Source organism: Ylistrum balloti, unplaced genomic scaffold, assembly GCF_031769215.1.
Source record: "Ylistrum balloti isolate Yb309-2 unplaced genomic scaffold, AGI_CSIRO_Ybal_v1 Utg370026, whole genome shotgun sequence".
Taxonomy (NCBI): domain Eukaryota; kingdom Metazoa; phylum Mollusca; class Bivalvia; order Pectinida; family Pectinidae; genus Ylistrum; species Ylistrum balloti.
Window position 1 is genome coordinate 730,367 of NW_026782091.1, and position 22,227 is coordinate 752,593.

The window sequence follows — 22,227 nt, forward strand, 5'->3', positions numbered from 1 at the left end:
AATCACTTTAATTGGTATTATATCTAGTATTGATCATTGTATGTATTTATTACAGATTTGGATGAGATTGAGCCCAATGCTTTTCTTGGGCCATTTTTGGATGTCATTCGATCGGAAGATACAACAGGTCCGATCACGGGACTGGCTCTGACATCTGTCAACAAGCTTCTATCCTACGGTCTTCTAGGTAATTATAAACCATTTGATTCCTGACATTTAATTCAGAATGTTGTCATATTTACTATGTCTGAATTGTAATATAGATATTGTCACTTGTGCATTTTGATTTCAGATTTCTAGTGATTTTATTATAACTCATAAGTATATACATATACCCTTCCTTCTAAATTTTATTTAAATCTGAAATCTGTATGAGAAAATGAAATGCTTGTAATATTGAATGTCATTGTCCATGATTGGTGACCTGTGTCTTATATCTTTTTTCTGATCTTTATAAATTCCAATAAGAAGCCACAACTGATACCACACCAGCAGCTGTAGAGAATATAGCTGACGCAGTCACTCATGCCCGGTTTGTGGGGACAGATCCCGGTTCTGATGAGGTTGTGCTCATGAAAATATTACATGTAAGAAAATTATTTAAATCTAAAAAGTATGTTCAGTTAAGAACAACATTTCAAAGGTCTTATTTCAACAACACTTTACATTATAATGTTTTTTAATTGTCATTTTCTAAGGGGTCATAGAAATACGAAAAATTCTGTAATACTGGTAACATGTATAAATAGAAATCAATTTTTGTTTTGCCAAATTATTTCATATACAATGAATTTAAATATATTAATGGGATAAAATTACTTTTTACATAATTAATACAATAATACATAGATATTTAAAGAGCAATTTCTGCTATAAACTTTACAAATTGATAAAGATTGTGTTTATGTGAGAGACTTGTTGTAGGTTTTGAGGACTTTGTTGCTCTCACCAGTTGGCGTCCTTCTCACAAATGAATCAGTTTGTGAAATCATGCAGTCTTGCTTCAGAATCTGCTTTGAGATGAGGCTTAGTGGTAAGTTGTAATTAATATTTCTTGAGAATAACTAAATGGATTTTGGTCCCTAATTGTTCCTATTTGATTTTGGGACTGATCAGAAAAATAAAATGGCTGGCAGAAGGCCATCTTGGATTTTCACAATGAAAGTTATCACATTTTCTTTGGAAATACTGGATGAGTCTTTCTAAAATTTCATATGGAGATTTCTCTTGGTCCCTAGGTCTCTTAATGTCAATGTTTCTTTGTTTCCATCTGCTTAGAGCTGCTACGGAAGTCAGCAGAGCATACCTTGATGGACATGGTTCAGCTGCTCTTCTCCCGTTTACCTCAGTTTAAAGAGGACCCAAAGTGGGTAGCTAGTATGAAAATGGTAAGTTAATAAAAATAATCAGAGTCATATTCATATGAAATAAATATATGGATTTGTCAGGAAACAATATATAAATTGTATCTGTAACAGTCGAGTGAACATTTAATAGAAAAACAGACTGTAATTTTGATGTAATCCTGTCTAACCACTCTACAGTTTTTAGTTACTTCACTAAAGACTTGCAGTTTAAGTGTTATTTAATGCCAAAACATTTGCCTATAATTTCTATAGTATATTTATCTTGTGTACATGTTTTTGTTAGGAGGAATATTGTTTTTCTTTTAACTTTTCATAATGTGCTCTCACTGATGTACATGCTGTTAATCAAGGCCATCACAGAGATTTTTTTCCCAGATTTCCAAATCTGCAAAAACTAAACTTAAATTTGAAATAGATTTTACTGTTTACTTTTAGTGACACAATAATTTATTTCAGATTTGATAAAACTAGCATGATTTCTCATATCTGAAAAAATCTCTTTAGTATTGTTAACTAACTAAACTAATGCTTTTCGCTAGTGTATTTTATGTTCTGTTTTAACAGTTGAAGATGAGGACGGGAGGAGTTGACCCATCAAGGCATGTCAGGAAGAAAAGATCACCCCGCCCCAGACAGAAGCGTACTTCCCCAAAGCCAAGTCTACAATCAGGGGGACAAGGGGTTTCAGACAATTTGGATGGTGGGGAAAGAACAGCCGAGGCAATTAGCTATGTAAACGCTCCTAGGGAACGACTTGCTACCACACCCGGTACTCCAGGAGATGAGGGCATTATTGATATTTCCAAACAGTTTCAGGTGAAACATTAGGTTATTTTTTTGTTGGGGGGATGCTAAACTGTGTTAACAATAAAAGTGATTGTGAGTAGAATCTTATTTTTCAAATTGTTATTTTTTGAAGACATTTCAATACATAAGTCTCTGTTTCCTTCACAGATATGTAGTACAAAGCAATAAAGATGTGTTGACATCAAATGTTAATGAAAAATTGATAAACTTAATGTTAATGGCCACAGCAACTTTTGTAAATGTTCAGATAAATGGAAAAAAAATGGTATTTTGCTTAAACAAATAGATGCTAACAATGTATATATTTGTATTTCAAAGAATGCATCAGAAAGAGAGAGACAGGATATGGAAAGAGAAAATGTTGAAACTCTTCAGACAGCAGATGAAGATAAGCCACCTCCAGGAGAGGAGAGTTCTGAACAAGGAGAAGAACAAATTGAGAGTTCAACTCCTCAAGTTACCCTCTCTGTACCTGAGGAAGAAGATATGATGCACAACCGTGTAAGTGGATTCTTTGAAGGATGATGTATAACGTAAACTGCTAATTGAAACAGATCGTTCAAGGTTAATTTTTAATTAGATATTAGTACTCTTTTAAGTTATAAAAAACTTGAATACACAAACATTAATATTTGTTAAACAAATCTTTCTTAACAGAAGTGGAGTGAACCAGAGTTGTTCGGCGAGGAAGCTGACCAGCTCAGTTTAGTGTCAGAGGCAGGTGATGACAGCGAATCAGTACAGTCAGCTGCAGATGTGTCTGACAGTGCGGCCCAAGACGACTATGTAAATCCTCGAGGAGTCAGGTTCACTCCTCACCAGTCCAGAGAAGGTAGGATTGAATAAAGACAACACTTTGCATTATCAGCAAGTTGTTCAAGAGATGAAATGATATCATGATGATATGTTATAGATCATACGAAAAACTTCAAACTTTAAAAAGAAATCAAAATGAGGGAATACTATTCATGATACTGAGTATTTCTTATCCAGCAGTAAGCTGATAGGGCCAACTTACTAACACTGTATCAGAGTCATTTGGTATTAAATGACAATTAAGGACATCAAAGTTTGCTATATTCGAAGGGATTCAATTTTACTGTTTGTGATTATGATAAATAAAGCAAAATTGATTAGCCTGCAAACAGTTTTACAGTGAATGAAAATTTATGGAAATATTTGTTAAGTTTGTATACATGGATAAAAATTACGGATAAATATGAAATTAGATACCTTTGAAATAGTCCAAATCAAACAACCTTGAAATGTATGTGAAATTTATTTATATGAAATTAAACCACTATACTGTAGCATTAACTAGTAATTCTACTGAAAAACAATATGGATTGACTTGACTTAAGACCATATTTGCATGTCAAATATGGTACCTTTTAGCAAGTTATTCCTGTGGATGATATTTTCACCAGTGCATGGTACATTGATATTATCATAGAAATTCAATCCATGAAATCATTAAACACCAGTATATTAGATGTCCTTCACATCCAGATTGCGAAATTCAAATTCAGTAAAATATTAATCGATAATTTTGAAAGAAAATCATGAAAATTTTGACCTATGAAAACTATCAGCTGTACAGTATTCAAGTAATGCCTTAATTATGATAATAAATCTCTGATACTTAATTATGATAATAAATCAATGATATTAGAAAGAAAGGACCTGTGTTATATGACTGATAAAAATCCTATTGGAAATCTCAACAGGTTCTGGACCTTTGATACCCTATGGTTTGCCATGTGTCCGAGAGCTGTTCCGTTTCCTAATCTCTCTGACCAATCCTATTGACCGTCACAACACCGATGTTATGATCCACATGGGACTGAGTCTCCTGACTGTTGCCTTTGAGTCTGGAGCTGACCACATTGGGCAATATAACTCACTTTTATTCCTGGTTAAGGATGAGATGTGTCGACATCTCTTCCTGGTAAGTGTTTCATATAAATAATCTGGATTTGTGACACTGCAAAATTTGTCTGATCTCTACAGATCATAATCATTATAACATCAGATAATAAATGTGTGTGATTCAATCTATATAGCTGTTGTTCTGTTTGAAAAAAAACTCTTGATATACAGAATAAAGAAATATGTTTCAGGTTTACATACAAGTCAGACCCTTTCAAATTTTGTGTTATGAAATTTTTGTCTTCTGCAGCTATTACAGTCGGAGAGGTTGTCCCTGTTTTCTGCCTCGTTGCGTGTATGTTTCCTAGTGTTTGAGTCCATCAGAAGTCACCTTAAGTTACAGTTGGAGGTAAATACTTTGTCACTGACTTCTTATTCCTAAAACATTTAAGAAAATCAAGATTTTAATTAAACACATTACTTCATGATCTATTGAAGAGTAATTGAAATGTGTAATGTTTCTTTTTGCAAATTTTGTGTAACAGCTGGGAAGAGGCTTTCTTCTTGCCGAAAAATAATGACTGTTATTTATCCTTATTAAAATATTCTTGTATAGAAAATATGAAAAATATTTTTCCATTTGAAAATGTGAACTTATTATTATTTGGTCTTTAATAAATGTCCCCGATTTTTTTTATTGTAGATGTACTTGACAAAGCTAACAGATATCATTGTCTCTGAGTCTCCTAGAATATCTTTTGAGATCCGAGAGATTGCTCTTGAATCGATCGTACAGCTATGGAGGATTCCTGGCTTGGTCACGGAGCTTTACCTAAACTACGACTGTGATCTATATTGCTCCAATCTTTTTGAGGATCTCACAAAACTACTTTCCAAGGTATATGCCTGATGTATCAAAATAACCAACAGATTTAAATGAATTCTGCAAAAATAGCATTGAAAAATTGACAGATCCTGAAAAAATTTCAACATTAATTAAGAAGGTTATCATAATGGTTTAAAGAAATGAAAATGAAAAATATATGTAATGTAGCTCAGAACATAGTTTTCTATAGAAAACGCTGTTAGAGATATTGTAATTCTGTCTTTCAGAACAAGTTTCAAAGATGTCAAATGTAATCAATATTTTTGCCTCCAGAATGCATTCCCTGTCCAAGGTCTATTCTCCACCCACCTGCTGTCCTTGGACGCACTACTGACAGTTGTGGATAGCATAGAACAGCACTGCCATAGCCGAATACTGACCACAACGAAGAAGGCCACAGATACAGAGGTCAAGGTCACAGAAGAAACCAGTGAAGGTATGTGCTCTTTATTGAAAGTTGCTGAAAAAATCATAAATTCTATTCAGGTCCAGTATATTATGTTGCAGGAGTTCCAGATTTAAGGTTCCAATGTTGAGATGACCATGCTATTTATAGAAATTTGTCAATGAGACTTAAGAGTGGAGATATTCATAGTTTCTCTTGATATATTTGTAATAAAGAAAAAAAATGATTCATTAGTTGTTAAAAATTTATTAGAATTAGGATACCATTTCTTCTGTTGCAGGTGATAAGACGGAGGAATCATCCCCTGTGGATGGGGCAGAGCCGAACAAACCCAGTGCTCCCTTACTGGGGCCCCCCACATCAGGATACGCCATGGGGCAGAGGATTGTACAGTCAAAAGAACAGACACCATCAGGTACGTCTCATCTCACATTTAATTAATTGTGTACGGATGATATGGAGCAAATAATTATAAGAGAGATAATTCAAAAGACACAAATAATGTGATTCATTGTTACTCTTTAGATGCGCCAAAACCTGTCAAGGTGAAGGATATGGGGAGGAGAGGTCCACAGATAAGGCCAAACAGAATGAAGGCATCAGTCAAAATCCCTGGGACAGAAGAGTTGTCTGCAGTCAAACACAAGAAAAAGGTAAGAATTTGATACTATATCTATTGTGATGATGAGAAATGTTCTTGATTATGTGTTTCATCTGTTTTTGGTAGTATTGGACTTGTGCTGTTTGTGCAAGCATTGACTGAAGAATGATAAAAAAAATTATTAAAAAAAGAAAAGATTATTTTTTAATTAAGTTTTAGTTTAAACATCTTTGTTGTGTATTTAGGGCTCTAATTTTAACAGTTATACACAATTTCTTATATTTCTTACTAAATGGTAGAGAACAAATATTGGCTGATCCAAATTTTTGTTGTAATGAACACAAATTTTCTTTGTAAACTTTTTGAACATTTTCCTCATTTTTTCCTTTTTAGGTTTATTACACGGGCACCGAACAATTTAATCAGAAGCCTTCCAAAGGTATTGCTTTCCTCCAGGAACAGAACCTACTCAGCTCCCCACTTGACCCAGGAGAGGTGATCATGTTCCTCAAGGAAAACCCACGTCTTGATAAGGCCATGATCGGCGAGTACATAGCCAAAAAGGCTAATGCCAAAGTCTTGGAGGCTTTTGTCAAGTAAGTTTGGCGTGTCATACGCTGCTAGGTCTTAAATTCTCTAAAAGTGAAAGCATTTGATGTGAGCTGGTGATCTTGGGAATGGTTCTTCAGAATATATCCTTATCCTTTAACAAAGCTCTAAAAACCCCTCTTTTATGGTCTGGATACATAATAGTTGATGTATCTTGACACAGGACATATTTATCTACCAGGAACTCTACCATCACCAGTATGATGGTGTGCGATTAATCATTGGTTACATGACGATTACATGACCGTAGTCCAGTATTGTGGATAGGTGTTCGATGCAATATTTCATTCCTGTTCTTGAAATGTAGTTGTAAAAATTGGAGTTCAAAATCTAATAAAACAAGAGGGTTGTCTCCAAATAACAAGCCTTGGACCAGATGTAATCACATGATTAAATATACCTGGGTTAGTATAAAGGAATGTTTAAAATATGGTGTATGTAATGCTTTTTAATACTTATTTTCGTTATTCTTTTATGATATAATGATGTAAAACATATTCAGTTCTTGAGAAATGCCTTGTGATGAAGATTTATGTGTCTGTTCCACCAGGTCATTTAACTTTGAAGACTTACGTGTAGACGAGGCCCTGAGGATGTACCTGGAAGCGTTCCGGCTTCCTGGTGAGGCCCCGGTCATATCCTACCTCATTGAACATTTCTCTGACCATTGGCATGTAAGTATACCAAAAGTACTTCTGTCTGTGATTTAGTTCTCGTCTGATTTCCACCAATCAGTTCTGTTCTTTATTTTTTATGATTCACATTAATGAATTGTATCTATAGACAGTCCTGTTGTTGTTAAGTAAATAGTTGAATCAATCCTGTAACACCAATAGTGTAAAGACGTACATATGGAAATCTCTTGGTCAAGTTCTTGTCATTCTTTATATAAGGAGGATAAAACCAAGCTAAAAAATAGAAAGATGAAGACACAAACACTTTTCTTTCGCTTCTTCAATAGTTTAGTAACGGTAGTTGAAAAATTATGAATAATATTTCTAGTTTTCATATATAAAAAAATCATGGCAGGAAAATGGAGCAGTAAAGATGCATATTTTTTTTGCTTTTTATTTACTTGATTAGTCTGAGAAAATTAAATTTATGAACCATACTATGTCACATAAAGCATGGCAAAGTTGAAAAAAAGAGCTGAATATGTATATATATGTACCATGATCTTTTCCCCAATTTTCTGTATCAATGGAAAAAAGTATTTGCCTCTTATAAAATTGTAACATTGGATATTAACTTGTGGAAATGTTTTTTAATGAGCATGATATTACTAAATATTTAGTTTACAAAGTACATATTTTATATGTTTCAGAAAAGCAATGCAGAACCATTCGTCAATGTTGATGCAGCCTTTACACTCACCTATGCTGTGATAATGCTAAATGTCGACCAACACAACCACAACGCTAAAAAACAGAACATACCCATGACTGTCGAGGTAGGATGTGTTTGAGAGTGACAAAGACAGTCGTAAATTTGATAGTTTTAAATTTCCCAAGTTGTTTTTGCGAGGGTTTCTATTGACTGTTGAATTTACTGCTGAATGATGAGAAACATGTTCAGATGAAATAGGAATACTTCAGGCTTACGGAAATATATAGTGGTGTAATTTTATCTTATTTAATATTTACACTTTGTCTTCAGCAATTTAAGAAGAACTTGAAGGACTGTAACGGTGGGAGTGACTTTGATCATGACATGTTGGAAGAGATTTACAGTGCTATCAAGTAGGTGTGATCAAATGGGATGGTGATTGTTGATTAGTGGACAAAATCAAATTAATAGAATAAATAGTGTGATTAAGTTAAGACATTTGTATGCTTGTTTGATTGCTTGTTAATTATCATCTCCAAAATGTTTGTTTTAGAAGGATACTGTGAACAGGTTTACACATATTGTAAAGATGATTTCAAAACTTTGTTTCATAATTGTTGTAGCATCAAAAAAATTAAAAAAAAAAAAAAAAATAAGGATTATAGAGGTATGTGTTAAGTAAGGTTGCATATAATCTAAACCCCATTACAGAAATTAGGATAAACCCTTAGTTCTGACAAAAAATCACCAGTATGACTAGGTGTTTTGAAACTGACATGCATTTGTCATTATAAGGTGAATCACAGGTTTTTTATCGTAAGAACAAACTTAAAGTATATGTTTGCTTTTTTTAGAAATGATGAAATTGTGATGCCAGCAGAACACACGGGTCTGGTGAGGGAGAATTATTTATGGAAGGTGAGAAAATTTGTGTAGTTTGTCTGATAAATATTGCTGTTAAGATTCCAATCTTGTTTTGTTGCAATACATAAAAAAGTTGTAAGATCAAATGAAATGAAGAAATATCTTTTCTCTGTTCACAAAAAATCCACTTAAAGAAACTTCATTTTCTCGTTGTACTTGATAGGTGCTTCTTCGGAGAGGTACTACAAAAGACGGAATGTTTGTACATGTGCCTTCGGGAGCCTTTGACCATGACCTTTTCTCCCTAATATGGGGACCCACCGTTGCGGCATTGTCGTTTGTGTTTGACAAGAGTGGCGATGAAACAATTATACAGAAAGCCATTGCAGGATTTAGGTATGTAAATGGAACCAAAATCTCCAACCAACTGTCTGTAATATATACCACTTTATTGTGTCAACTTAGCTCTCTCAGAGGGCGGTTCACAAATTTTATCCTTAGTTATTATTTGGTCTTTTGCTGTAAGCCAAAATCTTCTTCAACTTCCTTTTGAGCTCATAGTCTAAGCTGTCATTCAGCACTAGGTAGCTAGCAGTTTGTACACAACATTTCCAGCACTGCCCAACCACATACTCACAACTGAGTCAGGTAGAACAAACATATTGTATATTGTTCAAGGATACAATACAGTGTTTATTCAGGCAGTCAAACTAACAAAACTTTGATCACCAGCCAAATGTCCAATCACTGGAATAGCTTGTCTATAATCAACAGTGTGTTTTTATCATGTATTCTTTGCTGTTATAACTTTAACAGTGATAAAGAGTGAGAAGTCAAATCTATTTAATCAAAGGTGTTGCCATGACAGTGAGTAACTGAATGATACAAAATGCCTTGCAATTGCATTAAAATGAAAAAATGAAATTGATAGAAAGATTTGTCTTTAGTTGTGAACGTTCGATTTTGGAACTGATCAGAAAAGCAAAATGTCTGACAGGCAACCATTTTGGATTTGGCAGCTACAGATTATCATCAGTATTTCTTAAGAGGAATGTTCAAATTTTGTATAAATAAGAGCAAAATCAGAGAAAAGAAGGTAAAATATCCAACTTTTAAAGAACAAATAAAGATCAAACAATGTTAGGTGCCAAGATCCCACTTGGAACTCTTGTTAAGCATGAAAAGCTATATTCAAGGCAATTCTCTGTCAACTTCATCAGTTCTTGATCTGTTGCTTTTGATGAGTTTGGCCAATGTAGTCCTCACATTATCACTAATTTTGTATTCTTTATTTTCAGAAAATGTGCCATGATTTCTGCCCACTACGGAATGAGTGACGTTTTTGATAATCTAGTCATATCTCTGTGCAAATTCACCACACTTCTCAGTTCTGTGGAGGTATGTTTTAATCTTGATCATTGTCACCTCTGTTTGAAGAAACAAAAGGCTATGCACACAGGGTAGAAAAATGCATAAATTCAAAGTTAAAAAAAAATATGTAGGAAAGAAAGACACTGAAGTCTTGTTAGTTTAGTCAAAATTTCACAAAATTTCCTTTTGAATATCAGCTAGTTATCTTCATATGTTAATAACTGTCTTGCTGAATTTCCTTATTCTTTTCCCAAATACTATTTCTTACATGTAAGACAAAAATCTTTTTGTGTGTCAGAAGGTTCTTATCACTTCCAAAAACACTAAAAATATTTCTTCTTCTATGATGCATTTATACACGTGTGTTGCATTAAAGCATCATTCAGACCAGGCCTGGTGTTGCATTAAGGCATCATCAGGGATTGAAGAGTTAATTAATTGATCCAGCCAAGACAACATGTCTGTTATTAAAAGCAATTTAACTCAATTGGATTATATATTTACATGCATGAAGTTTTTCATCGCAATTAAATTACTCAGAACATTACTGGAGGGAAGACAAATATTTTGAGTATGAACATTAGAGGTTTAAGTTGTCTTGTTAATACCACTGTGTGAGGATATGGGTGTTGTATAGGTATTTATCTTGGGGTTGGTTTTCACAGTGACTTATCAAGTAATTCTTACAGCTACTTACAGAAACTAAAATAACCATCTCATTTCATATTATATTCCATCTTGGACCAGTGAAATTTAGATTGAAAAAAAAGCATGAAAAAACATTTCTCTGCCTTTAGAAATTAAATTAAATCAATTGATGTTGACTGAATTCATATCTAAGATGTTTCCCATGTACCAGAACATGCTCTCAGAAAGATTTTTAACCGTCTTTCGACCCATTAAATGAACCTTTCATTATGAATAATAATATCAAACACTTACTTACTGTATTGTTAAAGTGTTATTGTTTTTTGTCTCTTTAGAGTCCAGAGAATTTACCAATTGTGTTCGGAGCTAACCTCAAGGCTCAACTGGCTGCTAGAACAGTATTCGGTCTGGCCCATCGCCATGGTGATATTCTACGTGAGGGTTGGAAAAATATAATGGACTGCATGCTACAGTTGTATCGTGCCAAACTTTTACCCAAGGGTCTTATAGAAGTAAGTCAAAGCAATTCATCTTTGAGAAAAGACTCAATATTTTAAGATCATATTTCTTATTTACTTGAATATCTGTATTATTTTGCATCCAAACACCAAAAATATTTTACTTTGAAATGTTTAAAGTTTGTTGTTTGATTCGTTTATCCAGGTGGAAGATTTTGTGGACACCAGTGGGAAAATCAGTATAATCAAGGAGGAGGCGGCTACCAACCAGAGGTAGAGTTATCCTGCTTTGTCTTCTCAGTGTCGAGTTTGAGGATATTTAAATGAGGGAGAGAACAATGAGGGAGAACAATGAGGGAGAGAACAATGAGGGAGAGAACAAATCAGGAGTTCTGAAACAAACGAAATGAAATATTTCATATCAGCGATAATTCACTTGTGTAAATATTATAAATAATAACTATGAACATGTCACCCTTTTAAATACCCTTTTAAATAGCCGCTGGGTGCTAACAGAGATGGAGAGAATTTTCCTGAGGTCTTTCTCTAGGATATTGGTTTTACCAGAGGGATTGGGTGCTTGCTGAGGCATTGACAAACATAGTATTTATAAAAATTCTTTTCATTAATTTATATGTCACTGGTTTTTCCAGTCTCCATGTTCTAGAAATTCTTTCCAAATATTGATTGTACATTTTCAGTTGTAAGTAATTATGAAGATTTATGTTGATATAACGACACATTTGTAAATTTTACCAATATGTTATGTTTCAGATCAGAGAGCGGTGTGTTGAGTAGTTTCTATTCCTACTTTACCTCTGAGTCACAAAACACAAAAGGTCCAACACCAGAGGAACAAGAGGCAAGTCGACAAGCTCAAAACTGCATCCGTGACTGTCACCTTGAACAACTCGTAACAGAAAGCAAATTTCTACGAGAGGACTCACTTCAGGAACTCATCAAGGTAGCCACACTACACAAAAATGTTACAGGTTCATCAAGGTTTATACAGACCCTGAATATAGATTACTCTTCTTGAGAGACTCAAAAACTCTTAATTGAAAAGTGATTTGTCTAATGGAACTTTTTCATAAATATCAAGCATATTCCTTGAAAAGTACCCCAGCTCCTCTACTTCAAAAATTAAAGTCAAAAGGTGATGACATTCTCCTCTCTGTGAACTGAGGAACCAGTCAAAGCTAAGTTATCAAGTATTTCTTCAGGAATCTAGCCCCATACTAGAAGTCTCACCCAACTCTTTGAAATTGAATCCCAGAGTGATATTGAAACAGTTGAGATCCCAAACCTCTGTCCACATAAACACATGTTTGACATTAAATCATCCAAAAGCCTACTCCTTGAGATCAGTGCATCATATTTTAACCAAATTTCATTTAAACAAGGTGTTTAAATGTTAGGGCAAAAATGTACATATCCTTTCTAGGTGTTGTCAGAGAAGCAGAAAATAATGTACATATACTTTCTGGGTGCTGTCAGAGAAGCAGAGTCCAAAATGGTGAAAAATTACAATATTTGTCTGTTCATGATCTTAATGACCCTCTGTAAGTGCTTAGATATCCAGGTGAGGGACACAGTAGTCTTCCTTTCTGCTTTAAATCGGTTTCTTAGAAATATTTTGATCATCCTAACAATTGTGTTTCTGTTTCTCCAGGCCATGATCTTCGCCTCCCAGGGTCCAGAAGCCCACCATTCCATGGGAACTGTGTTTGATGAGGATGCATCTGTGTTTTTCCTGGAACTCCTTGTAAAAGTTGTGCTACAAAACAGGTAACCCCTGTCTTCTGAAGATTTCTTATCAAAATACAAATGTAAAAATTAAGATTGAAAACGGAGAATATGTAACACAACTTTAATGAAAAACCAACAAACTAACGTAAAAAATCACATTTTTGAATTCCATACCAGTATGATGTTCATTAATTGACAGTCCCCACATTGTATATTGATGAAGGTATTTAAAATATTTTATTTAGTAGTGAAATGTTTCTGTTATTATATTTAGATATTCTATTGGAATATCATTTCTCTACATCTTTTTTTTAAATTTTCAGCTTTTGATAAAAGATCATGCAGAACATTATTTAGATAGAGAAAATTTGTCATGAACTGATTTTAATTGCAGAGATAGAGTAACTCCAGTGTGGCAAGGAGTTCGAGACCATATATACAACTTAACAGTGAATGCAGGGGATCACACATTCCTGGTGGAGCGAGCAGTTGTAGGAATTCTTAGGCTATCAATCAGACTTTTACGTCGCGAGGATATCGCATCACAAGTTTTAACTTCTCTACGTATATTATTGATGATGAAACCTAGTGTTATTCACAATGTGGCTCGACAGGTATCATTTGCTCTACACGAATTGTTACGGACTAATGCAGCCAATATACACACGGCCCAGGATTGGTATACTTTGTTTATGCTGCTTGAGGTGGTTGGCGCTGGAGCTAATCCCCCACCTATACTACAGACCCATGCTGAAAGGGAACTTCCAGATGCCCTCTCTGATGCAGGTAGGTAAAAACCCGCAAGTCCACTCAAAATTGAATTGATAAGGAAATAAACATAGAATTACATTTTGGCCAGAAAATCAGTCCTTCACGTAAAAGATTTTAAAAAAATTTGTGAGTTGTTAGAGGTGAAGGAGCGTCTTAACTGTGTCAAATCTTAGAATTATTTTTATTGATAGATTTTGTTCTGACAAATCTAGTCCACTATTTGGGGTAAAATCGGGATGGATATACAACTTGGATATCTAGATATCAATGATCATCTATTACAGTCCTTTAGAAGTTAAATTCATTGTTAAATCTTCACTTGCTAGCATATAATACCATTGGCAGGAGATACCAGTGTGTTGAGAATTTTATTTTGTTTATCTATTTAACATATACTGAGTTACTACAGTTAGTGGATTCTTATGATAATTTTTTAATCCAAGATGAAAGAGATGTAAGCAAAAATAAGATTAATTGTTTTCTCTCTGTGAATTTAACAAATATCTTGAATATGAAATTAAAATGGAAAAAATATTGTTAAGGTACTTCTTAATTGAGTATTGAGGAGATTTTTATCATAAGAATATGCTAGGAAGAAAATAAGTTCATCTGACCCCAAAAGCTATTTATTGGAGATGGGCTTATTACAAGACAATGAAATAGATTTTGACAGCTTATTGCCATGTTTTGCCTTACTGACTGTGAAAAAATTTGGTTTAGACCAGTTGCAATGAAGATACATGACATCATTTTTTATATAGGTGCCCAGAGTGATAGTGAGGTGCCCAGCGGGACTAGTATGACAGATGGCTACCAGGAGAGGGGCTACACTTCAGACAGTGAACTTTACGAATCTCAGACAAAGAACCATCGCAGTCCGTCCCCGCTAGAGGTCAGGCCGGTCCCAGAGAATGGAAGCTGGCTATTGGTCAGTATTGTTTATTAAGACCACTTTAGTTGCTGCTGGAATGAGAAAAAGTCTGTTAATTTGGTTCTTGAAAAAATAAAGGAACTCCAAGAATGGTCATGACATGATTGCAGAGTTATCAAATAGCTTTGTAGTGAAAACAGACATTTATATCCAAATCTTCAAACACTGAAATCTTCTACAACATTTTAGGTCATCTGACCCAAAGGGTCAAGATCACCTATTACTGTCATGCATCTGCCATCATCTGACATTCATAAACTTTTCATTTATAACACTGCTCCTGCTTAATGCCTTGATGGAAGAGTAATTGGACAATATTTCCCTTCAAAATGCTATTCTTCCTTAATGTTTGATTGGATTTCATTCAACTTTTGTCTGGAAAATCTGTAAAGAGGGGCAATTAATTTCTGAAATTCAGAAAGTTGATATGACACCCTTAGGACTTTGAGGTGGGGTCCCAAATGGGGAAATTAGTTAACATTTTGCTTCAAAATGGTATTCTTGCTTAATGCTTGAATGAATTTCAACCAAACTTGGTCTGAAACATCATTTAGAGTGGAGAAACATTTCTTAAATTCAGAAAGTTGAATTGACATCTGAGGAACGGGGCTCCAAAAGGAGAAGTTAGACAAAATTTTGCTTCAAAGTTAGTTATTTCTTCTTAATGCTTGGATAGATTTCAACCAAATTTGATCTGAAACATTGTTGCAGGGCAGGGCCCCAAGTGGGAATATTAGTCTACAATTTTGCTTCAAAACGTTATTGTTTCTTAATGCTTGAATGGATTTAAGTCAAATGTGGTCTGAAATATCATGGTAGGAATTCATCAGATTTCTTAGACCACCATATGTAAATTCTGTGATTTGTCCATCCATTCATCGATTGTCAGAGGACTGTTCAGGGCCATAGCGCTCTTGTTTAATCATGTGATGCAAGTTTCTATATTTGAAGCTTTGGAATAACAGAAATAACATAGACACAGTGTCATGTACTGGAGAATGTGATTGGTTAAAGATTCGTTCACTGGGTTTAAACTTACATGTTTGATTTGTCCAAATGTTTGTAAAATACGTTATCCTGTTGTTGAACAGGTGAACAAAGAAAGTCAGATCTTAGGGAAGGAGGAAGAGGCCATACCTAAGGTACAGTCCCACTCGAACCAGTACAGTATAGAACTTCCTGAGGAATTGTGTTACTGTGACAGCAAGTCTCTCATCAAATCATCCGAGACCCTGTCTTTCCTGGTACGCGATGCAGCTCACGTCACACCCCTGAACTTTGAGAGCTGTGTCCATGCCATTCGCTCATTTGTAGAGGCCAGTCTCAATGGAGGTAAGTCTGAGTTTTTTCTACGCCAATGTTTTGATATAAGAATGTTCTTATTTTTCAATATGGACAATTTTCAATTATTTATACACTGTTAGTCCAGTAACTTTGCATACATGTAGTGCAACAGTAGAATTCTAAATGTTTCATGTCTCTAATGAAGAAATTCACCTTAGTGTTGAGCAGTTTTAATGATCTACTAATACACTTGTTAGAAATCAAGGGACAGCTCAAGGATATATATGTTCAACTCTTGGTTTATATAAGTGAAATTAAAAAATTCTTGAATTTGTTTTGACAGGCCGTCAGCGACCTACAGCACCAGTGAGACATCAAAAACACGGTAAGGTGTCCCACAAAGTGTCCAAATCTAAAAAAGAACAAGACAAGATGAAACGATCTCACTCATCTCCGACACATCTTCACAACATGGTCTCCTCTGATGATGAAGGGGAGGGAGAATCAACAGCTGCTGGGCTCCACTCGCTGTCAATCCAGCTGTTGGATCTAATGCACACCCTCCACACTCGAGCAGCCTCTATTTATACATCCTGGGCCAAAGAGGAGCACTCCTCAGAAGAGTGTGAGACAGTTGATGCTGGACACAGTTCTCTGTGGGTCAAGTGCTGGTGTCCTTTGCTTCAGGGTAATGATGACTGTTGCTTAAAATATTAATCTTGCTGGTGAAATATAAATTATTGTTTCAGAATGATTTTGAAATATAAATGTGATGTTTTCTTGTAAATTGTAGCTTGTTTGTGAAAGTCATTCATCTTGTCTTATTTTCTCACTGACAATTTGACACCTTTCTTTTTCCTCTAGCGTTGATTTGTAATTTGAAGATGAATCACAAAGAAAAGATTAAAAGAATATAAACAGAACTGTCATTTCAAACGAATCCAAAGTCTTCATTTTAGTAACTTTTCATTTAAATGACGATAAAACTCCTTGTAGGTATTGCCCGTCTGTGTTGTGATACACGACGGCAGGTCCGCAGTCAAGCTTTAACTTACCTACAGAGGGCACTACTGGTCCATGATCTTCAAACCTTGTCAGCAGCAGAGTGGGAGGCATGTTTCAACAAGGTAAATACACTGACATACATTTAGTTTTAAAAGAGTGAAAATAAAGACAAAAAATATACAACAATTTTAAAACATTTTTATGACAGTTTTCATTTGTTCAATGATTACAGGTGCTGTTTCCACTATTAAGCAAACTACTGGAGAACATCAACCAACAGGATCCAACTGGTATGGAGGAGACTCGCATGCGAGCCTCCACACTCCTCTGTAAGGTCAGTGCTCAGATGCTCTTGGTCATAGTAGAGTAGATGTTTTATAGAACTTCATACACTGTTAGCCTCTCATTGTCAGCACTTGCAGGTTCTCTGTGGTGGCAAATTGTAAGGTTAGCCTCCTGCAAGTTGTTTAATTTCAAAACATTTGTTAAAAATAAGTTTTAAACAATAAAGTTTCTTAAGGGGTCTTTTAATATATTTTGTATTAAATCACAAAAAATTGGTCAACATAACAGACAGTCCTTACCAACTTTACTGCCCATAGACATCGCCATTTGTCCAAAAAGTATGCGATCTGGAATCTAAACGTATTGCATGCATAGATGGACATTGTGTCTCTGTTCCCCTACCTTACCCCTCCCACACCGTGACTAATGAGATAAGAAATTGTTTTTCTAATAAAAACATATATTTTTACCTCACTTATTTCTTATATAGGTAATCTCTTTCTAATTACAGGTGTTCCTGCAGCACCTTAGTCCACTGTTGTCTTTGAGTACCTTCACGGCTCTGTGGCTCACCATACTCGACTTCATGGACAAGTATATGCATGCTGATAAAAGCGACTTACTGGTAAGAATCTGGCTTAACTTCAAATTATGAAAAATCATACTTTGCTTATGATCGGGAAAATACAGTATTTGACTTAAAGCAAAAACAAGGAATTCATAGTTTATGTAGGCTGTATTTAATGTTGAGTAGTACAGCCCGCACTGATCTTGGAGTTCCGGTCATACAATATAATGTATCAAACAGCAGATTGGCTTTTCTTCGACTCAAAAATTGCCCATTAAATAATCCCAATGTTACCACTTCTTAAAGAAAAAATGACAGGTTTTCAAGATTTTGCTTATATCTCACAGTAAAATTTGTAAGAAATTGAATATCTGTATTTGTGAAGAAGATTTAATTTGTTTTTATGTGTTTAAGGAGTTTGAATGTAAGTCAAAAGTTAACAAATTTCATTTTACCCTTTAAGAGTTCCAGCAAAGATGGTACATGTATTAAGTATAATAGTTGGTTGTCTTTGCGACTTCGTGTTATCAAAACCTGAACAGCTGAAGAAGGTGTATCTGAAATTATTATATTAATATAGTTATTGGTCTTGTTCATCCTTAGCTGGAAGCAATTCCTGAATCACTAAAGAATATGTTATTGGTGATGGACACCGCCGGAATCTTCCAGACGATGGATGGAACCGAGTCCCAACTTTGGAAGCTCACCTGGGACAGAATTGACACTTTCCTACCTCTCCTGCGCCAAGAACTTTTCAAATCTCACCAGGCTGGTTAGTGAATTGTTCATTATAATTTACTTATTTGTATTTTTAAGGAAATTAAGAATGCAACATTGGTTTTATTGGACTTCAAAATATTTCTGATCTTTTTGTGACCTTTTTTTTTTCTCTTAATTGTAACAGAAACCAAGAAAGTAATTCAGACTCAGCCAATCAGTGAGGTCCCTGCCCCCATCCCTACAGATGCTCCTGCCCCTCCCCAAGGGACAACGAATGAACCCCCGAGGCAAGAGGAGGTACCCCTTGAGGGTGTAACGGTTGTGAACAATGACACAGGTAGAGATATGTGATAGCTTGTAATATTAGTATTTTCACAGCTTAACCACAGACACATTTTCTACTTCACCAATCAGCACAAAGTCATCATCCCATTACATAAAGATAGCTTTGTAATTTTTTCATTGATGTATATTTTTAGTTTTTTTTTTCATAGATCTTAAGATCTTATCTTCTTTCTGAAATATTAATGACTTTTCAACTTTTGGTCCAAAATTTAGATGAAACTATGAAACCATGAATTTCCTGAATTTTTTCCGGATTATAAGCCACAACATTTTTCCTCATGGGTCAGACATGCAGCTTATATTTGGGTGCAGCTTATATGTGGACAAAACAAATCAAAAGAATGTAAAAAAAATCATTCTATGTATGAAACCTTCCCACCACTTGTTTGTGACTTAAACAGATCATGTAGAATGCCACTTGAAATCTTTGCAGGATGATTGGAAAATTGCACTAAAAATAACATTCTCATGGATTTAATTAATCATATCTTTTAATACGAATCACAAGAATATCTTCATGACTTTCCCTGTTACTTCACATCAATTTTGAAAAGGCATTGCGGAAGTTTACAATAACCTATTGCACCCTGAGATCGATAAGTTGGTCAAATTCTAGAATGGTGGCCATGTTTGTTTGTGATATGACTGGCTTTGTGTAACCTACAAAAAAAATATAACAGGACTATAAGAATTTTGTCATCATGCAAAATCCTTCAATTATTTAAGAGTACAGACACTGGCTGAGAGATTCTTTGGTTAACGGTTTGTAATATCAGGCCCTTATATGTGCATAGATGATCTTTGAAGGCCCCAAGCCAAACAAGTTCGATATTTGCTATCTTTTGTATTTCAAATGATCGGAATAATTTTCAAAATACATCAACGCATTTGCAAATTTTATTAGATATTTCACTGACAATGTAGATAAATTGTCTTCGGTTGTCTGTCATATCATCAATCATTGGTCAACGTAATGGTTACCACATCATAGGAAAAGTTGTGGCTTATTACCTGGAAAATACAGTACTTGTCAAGATGTTCTGAGAAATGTTTTATAAAATACCATTTTGAAGTTCTGTATGTTATAAGTTACATTAATGTAATTTGATAAGTTACAATAAATAAGATTGATATGCTTTAAAAAAAATTCTGAAATCATTTTGAATTTAGCAAACGCTGTATAGGTAGTGTATGATTTGGAATCGTTGCTGTGAATTTATATTTGCTGTGTTTTTGTGTGCAGTGGAACTAGAAATATTTGTGTAGTTAACAATGCTAACAAGAGATCTCAATGATTAAAATGAGGTACCTCATAAGCTGATGATTATACAAAAACATACAAACATCAGCTTTAATTATTAAACAGCTACTAAAGAATGTCAAAATTTTCTGAAATTCTCATTTTTCCAACAAAAAAAAAAATTATTATGTTACTTAAAATATTTATTTCAAAAACATTGAGCCATCTTTTTTTGTCATATCATTTTCACCCTTTGGTCTTCTTACTCATGTATACTTACAAGTACTGTTCTTCTTCAATATATTTATTTGGCACCATTTTCAATTTGGCTCTTCTGAAGTCTGTGTAATAAGGCCTAGACAGGAGATATCTTAACTCTAGTTCCACTGTGTACAGATTTTTATATAACACTGCTAACATGGTAAGCATTAATAAATTCACAGACCTTTCAAAAACATACTCTGGTAAAATACAGAACTTCATATTAAGCTTTCAGCAAACTGTGTATTCAGACTTATTGTCAATTCACTCATCAAATTCTAGGTTTTGTTCTGTGAATATCCGTTGTCAAGTTGTTTTCTTAATGTGGAACTCTCTTTATGTCCATTTTTTAAGATATTCTTCGTTCGATGTATTTTTATATTACTTATTAGTAAACTCAGATTTTTAAAACCTTTTTCTATGATTATCCATATCAACATGAATATAACTCAAGTATTTATAAATATATATATATATATATACAGCTTCATTTTTCTAGTATATACAACATATACGTAGGATTTGGTGGGGTTTTTTACAAAAAAAAAAAAAAAACAGCTTGCAATACTGAGTGAGTCCATATAACTGTTAGTTATTTCAAGGATATGATATTTCTAATGCTTACAAAATTTGGAAATTTAAAAAAAGATTGCCCTACATGCATTGAAATCATTTTGTTTGTGAAATGAAATTTTGTTTCTGAAATTCAGTCTCTTTCAAGTATTGAATTCAGCTTTTCAATTCTGAGAGTAATTCAAAGTGAAATGCTAAATTGTTGCTTTATAGCTTACATAAGAATGCTTTTGAATAGAAAGTCCAGCTGTTTAGGAAAGACATTATTACTCAAGACAATGTAATATTGTACTAGCTAATTGCTCTGTATATCATTTGCTTTTGACCTTTATTCTGTATTTGCTAACTGGCATATTGTCTACAATACAATAATGTAAGTCAGGACATGTCGTATGTTGTGTGGTGCTCATGACAAAAATTGATGTAAAATGTCCGCTACCAGTATAAAACTAGTCCGTAGAAGTGTTGAAACTTCTGCTACTTTTGTGGTGGGAAATGAACCATCCAATTAATGTAGTGAATATTATATATCTTAAGTGATTTCATGAATATTTCCTGAAAGAGAAATTTGAACACTGTAATGTTGAATGTTTTAGAAATTTAGAGTGTCTGTTGAAGTCCTGACTTGCAGATTTTTGTTGTAGATTCACAGCAAAACATCTTTATATTGGACCTAAATGTTTAGATGTATTTCCCTCTAAAAAGAAAATTTGATATACGTGGGTTTAACTAATGTTGAAACCTGCTGCAGAAGATTTTGGAAATAAATACATTTTGAAAATATGTTAACAATTATGGAAAATCTTGAAGGTGTTTAACAAGTCATGCTATAAACATGTTTTGCTTGATCGTAAATCACTTCTGTTTTCTTCTTAATAGGTTATTCATGTCAAAAGTGTTTGTGTTGTTTTCTTTAAAGTTTTGTTTGGTTTGTTCTTAAACTAGGAGTTCCTTCAGCGTGTTTGGAGCACCATCCCCCAGGCACCCTGACCTATCCTTACTATCAACAATCACAACAGCCCACCCCACCCTATCTACTCCATCCCCCCACCCCTCTCACAAACACGCCCCTCCTCCTCACCGAGACTGACGGGGGCAGCGCGGCCATCTCTGGAGTACCGTTGCTACTTAATGTAGATATAAGACAGGGTACGCCGGTACCTTATATTGCTACACAAGTAAGTCCTATATTATCAGTCAACTGTCACATTTTGCCTGGCATTGTCACAAAACTTTTTACGTAATTTTACTATACAACAATACACCTGATAAAAAAGTATGCT

At 34.4% G+C, this 22,227-nt stretch overlaps 1 protein-coding gene across 1 annotated transcript in view; it reads left to right on the forward strand.

Moving 5' to 3' along the window:
* The window catches only part of LOC132548723 (Golgi-specific brefeldin A-resistance guanine nucleotide exchange factor 1-like), a 29,236-nt gene that overhangs the window by 3,034 nt on the left and 3,975 nt on the right, over nt 1–22,227 (forward strand). The window contains exons 3-36 of the mRNA XM_060212602.1: nt 56–187; nt 469–587; nt 925–1,033; nt 1,279–1,388; nt 1,932–2,183; nt 2,493–2,675; nt 2,832–3,006; nt 3,902–4,122; nt 4,354–4,452; nt 4,747–4,941; nt 5,203–5,365; nt 5,616–5,750; nt 5,861–5,988; nt 6,330–6,532; nt 7,096–7,219; nt 7,870–7,995; nt 8,202–8,284; nt 8,726–8,789; nt 8,959–9,131; nt 10,034–10,133; nt 11,090–11,266; nt 11,418–11,485; nt 11,987–12,176; nt 12,885–13,000; nt 13,356–13,747; nt 14,494–14,660; nt 15,755–15,995; nt 16,291–16,635; nt 16,944–17,074; nt 17,185–17,286; nt 17,749–17,862; nt 18,409–18,577; nt 18,710–18,862; nt 21,890–22,122. Coding sequence (XP_060068585.1) covers nt 56–187; nt 469–587; nt 925–1,033; nt 1,279–1,388; nt 1,932–2,183; nt 2,493–2,675; nt 2,832–3,006; nt 3,902–4,122; nt 4,354–4,452; nt 4,747–4,941; nt 5,203–5,365; nt 5,616–5,750; nt 5,861–5,988; nt 6,330–6,532; nt 7,096–7,219; nt 7,870–7,995; nt 8,202–8,284; nt 8,726–8,789; nt 8,959–9,131; nt 10,034–10,133; nt 11,090–11,266; nt 11,418–11,485; nt 11,987–12,176; nt 12,885–13,000; nt 13,356–13,747; nt 14,494–14,660; nt 15,755–15,995; nt 16,291–16,635; nt 16,944–17,074; nt 17,185–17,286; nt 17,749–17,862; nt 18,409–18,577; nt 18,710–18,862; nt 21,890–22,122 — 5,492 coding nt within the window. The remainder of the gene's footprint in view (nt 1–55; nt 188–468; nt 588–924; nt 1,034–1,278; nt 1,389–1,931; nt 2,184–2,492; nt 2,676–2,831; nt 3,007–3,901; nt 4,123–4,353; nt 4,453–4,746; nt 4,942–5,202; nt 5,366–5,615; nt 5,751–5,860; nt 5,989–6,329; nt 6,533–7,095; nt 7,220–7,869; nt 7,996–8,201; nt 8,285–8,725; nt 8,790–8,958; nt 9,132–10,033; nt 10,134–11,089; nt 11,267–11,417; nt 11,486–11,986; nt 12,177–12,884; nt 13,001–13,355; nt 13,748–14,493; nt 14,661–15,754; nt 15,996–16,290; nt 16,636–16,943; nt 17,075–17,184; nt 17,287–17,748; nt 17,863–18,408; nt 18,578–18,709; nt 18,863–21,889; nt 22,123–22,227) is intronic.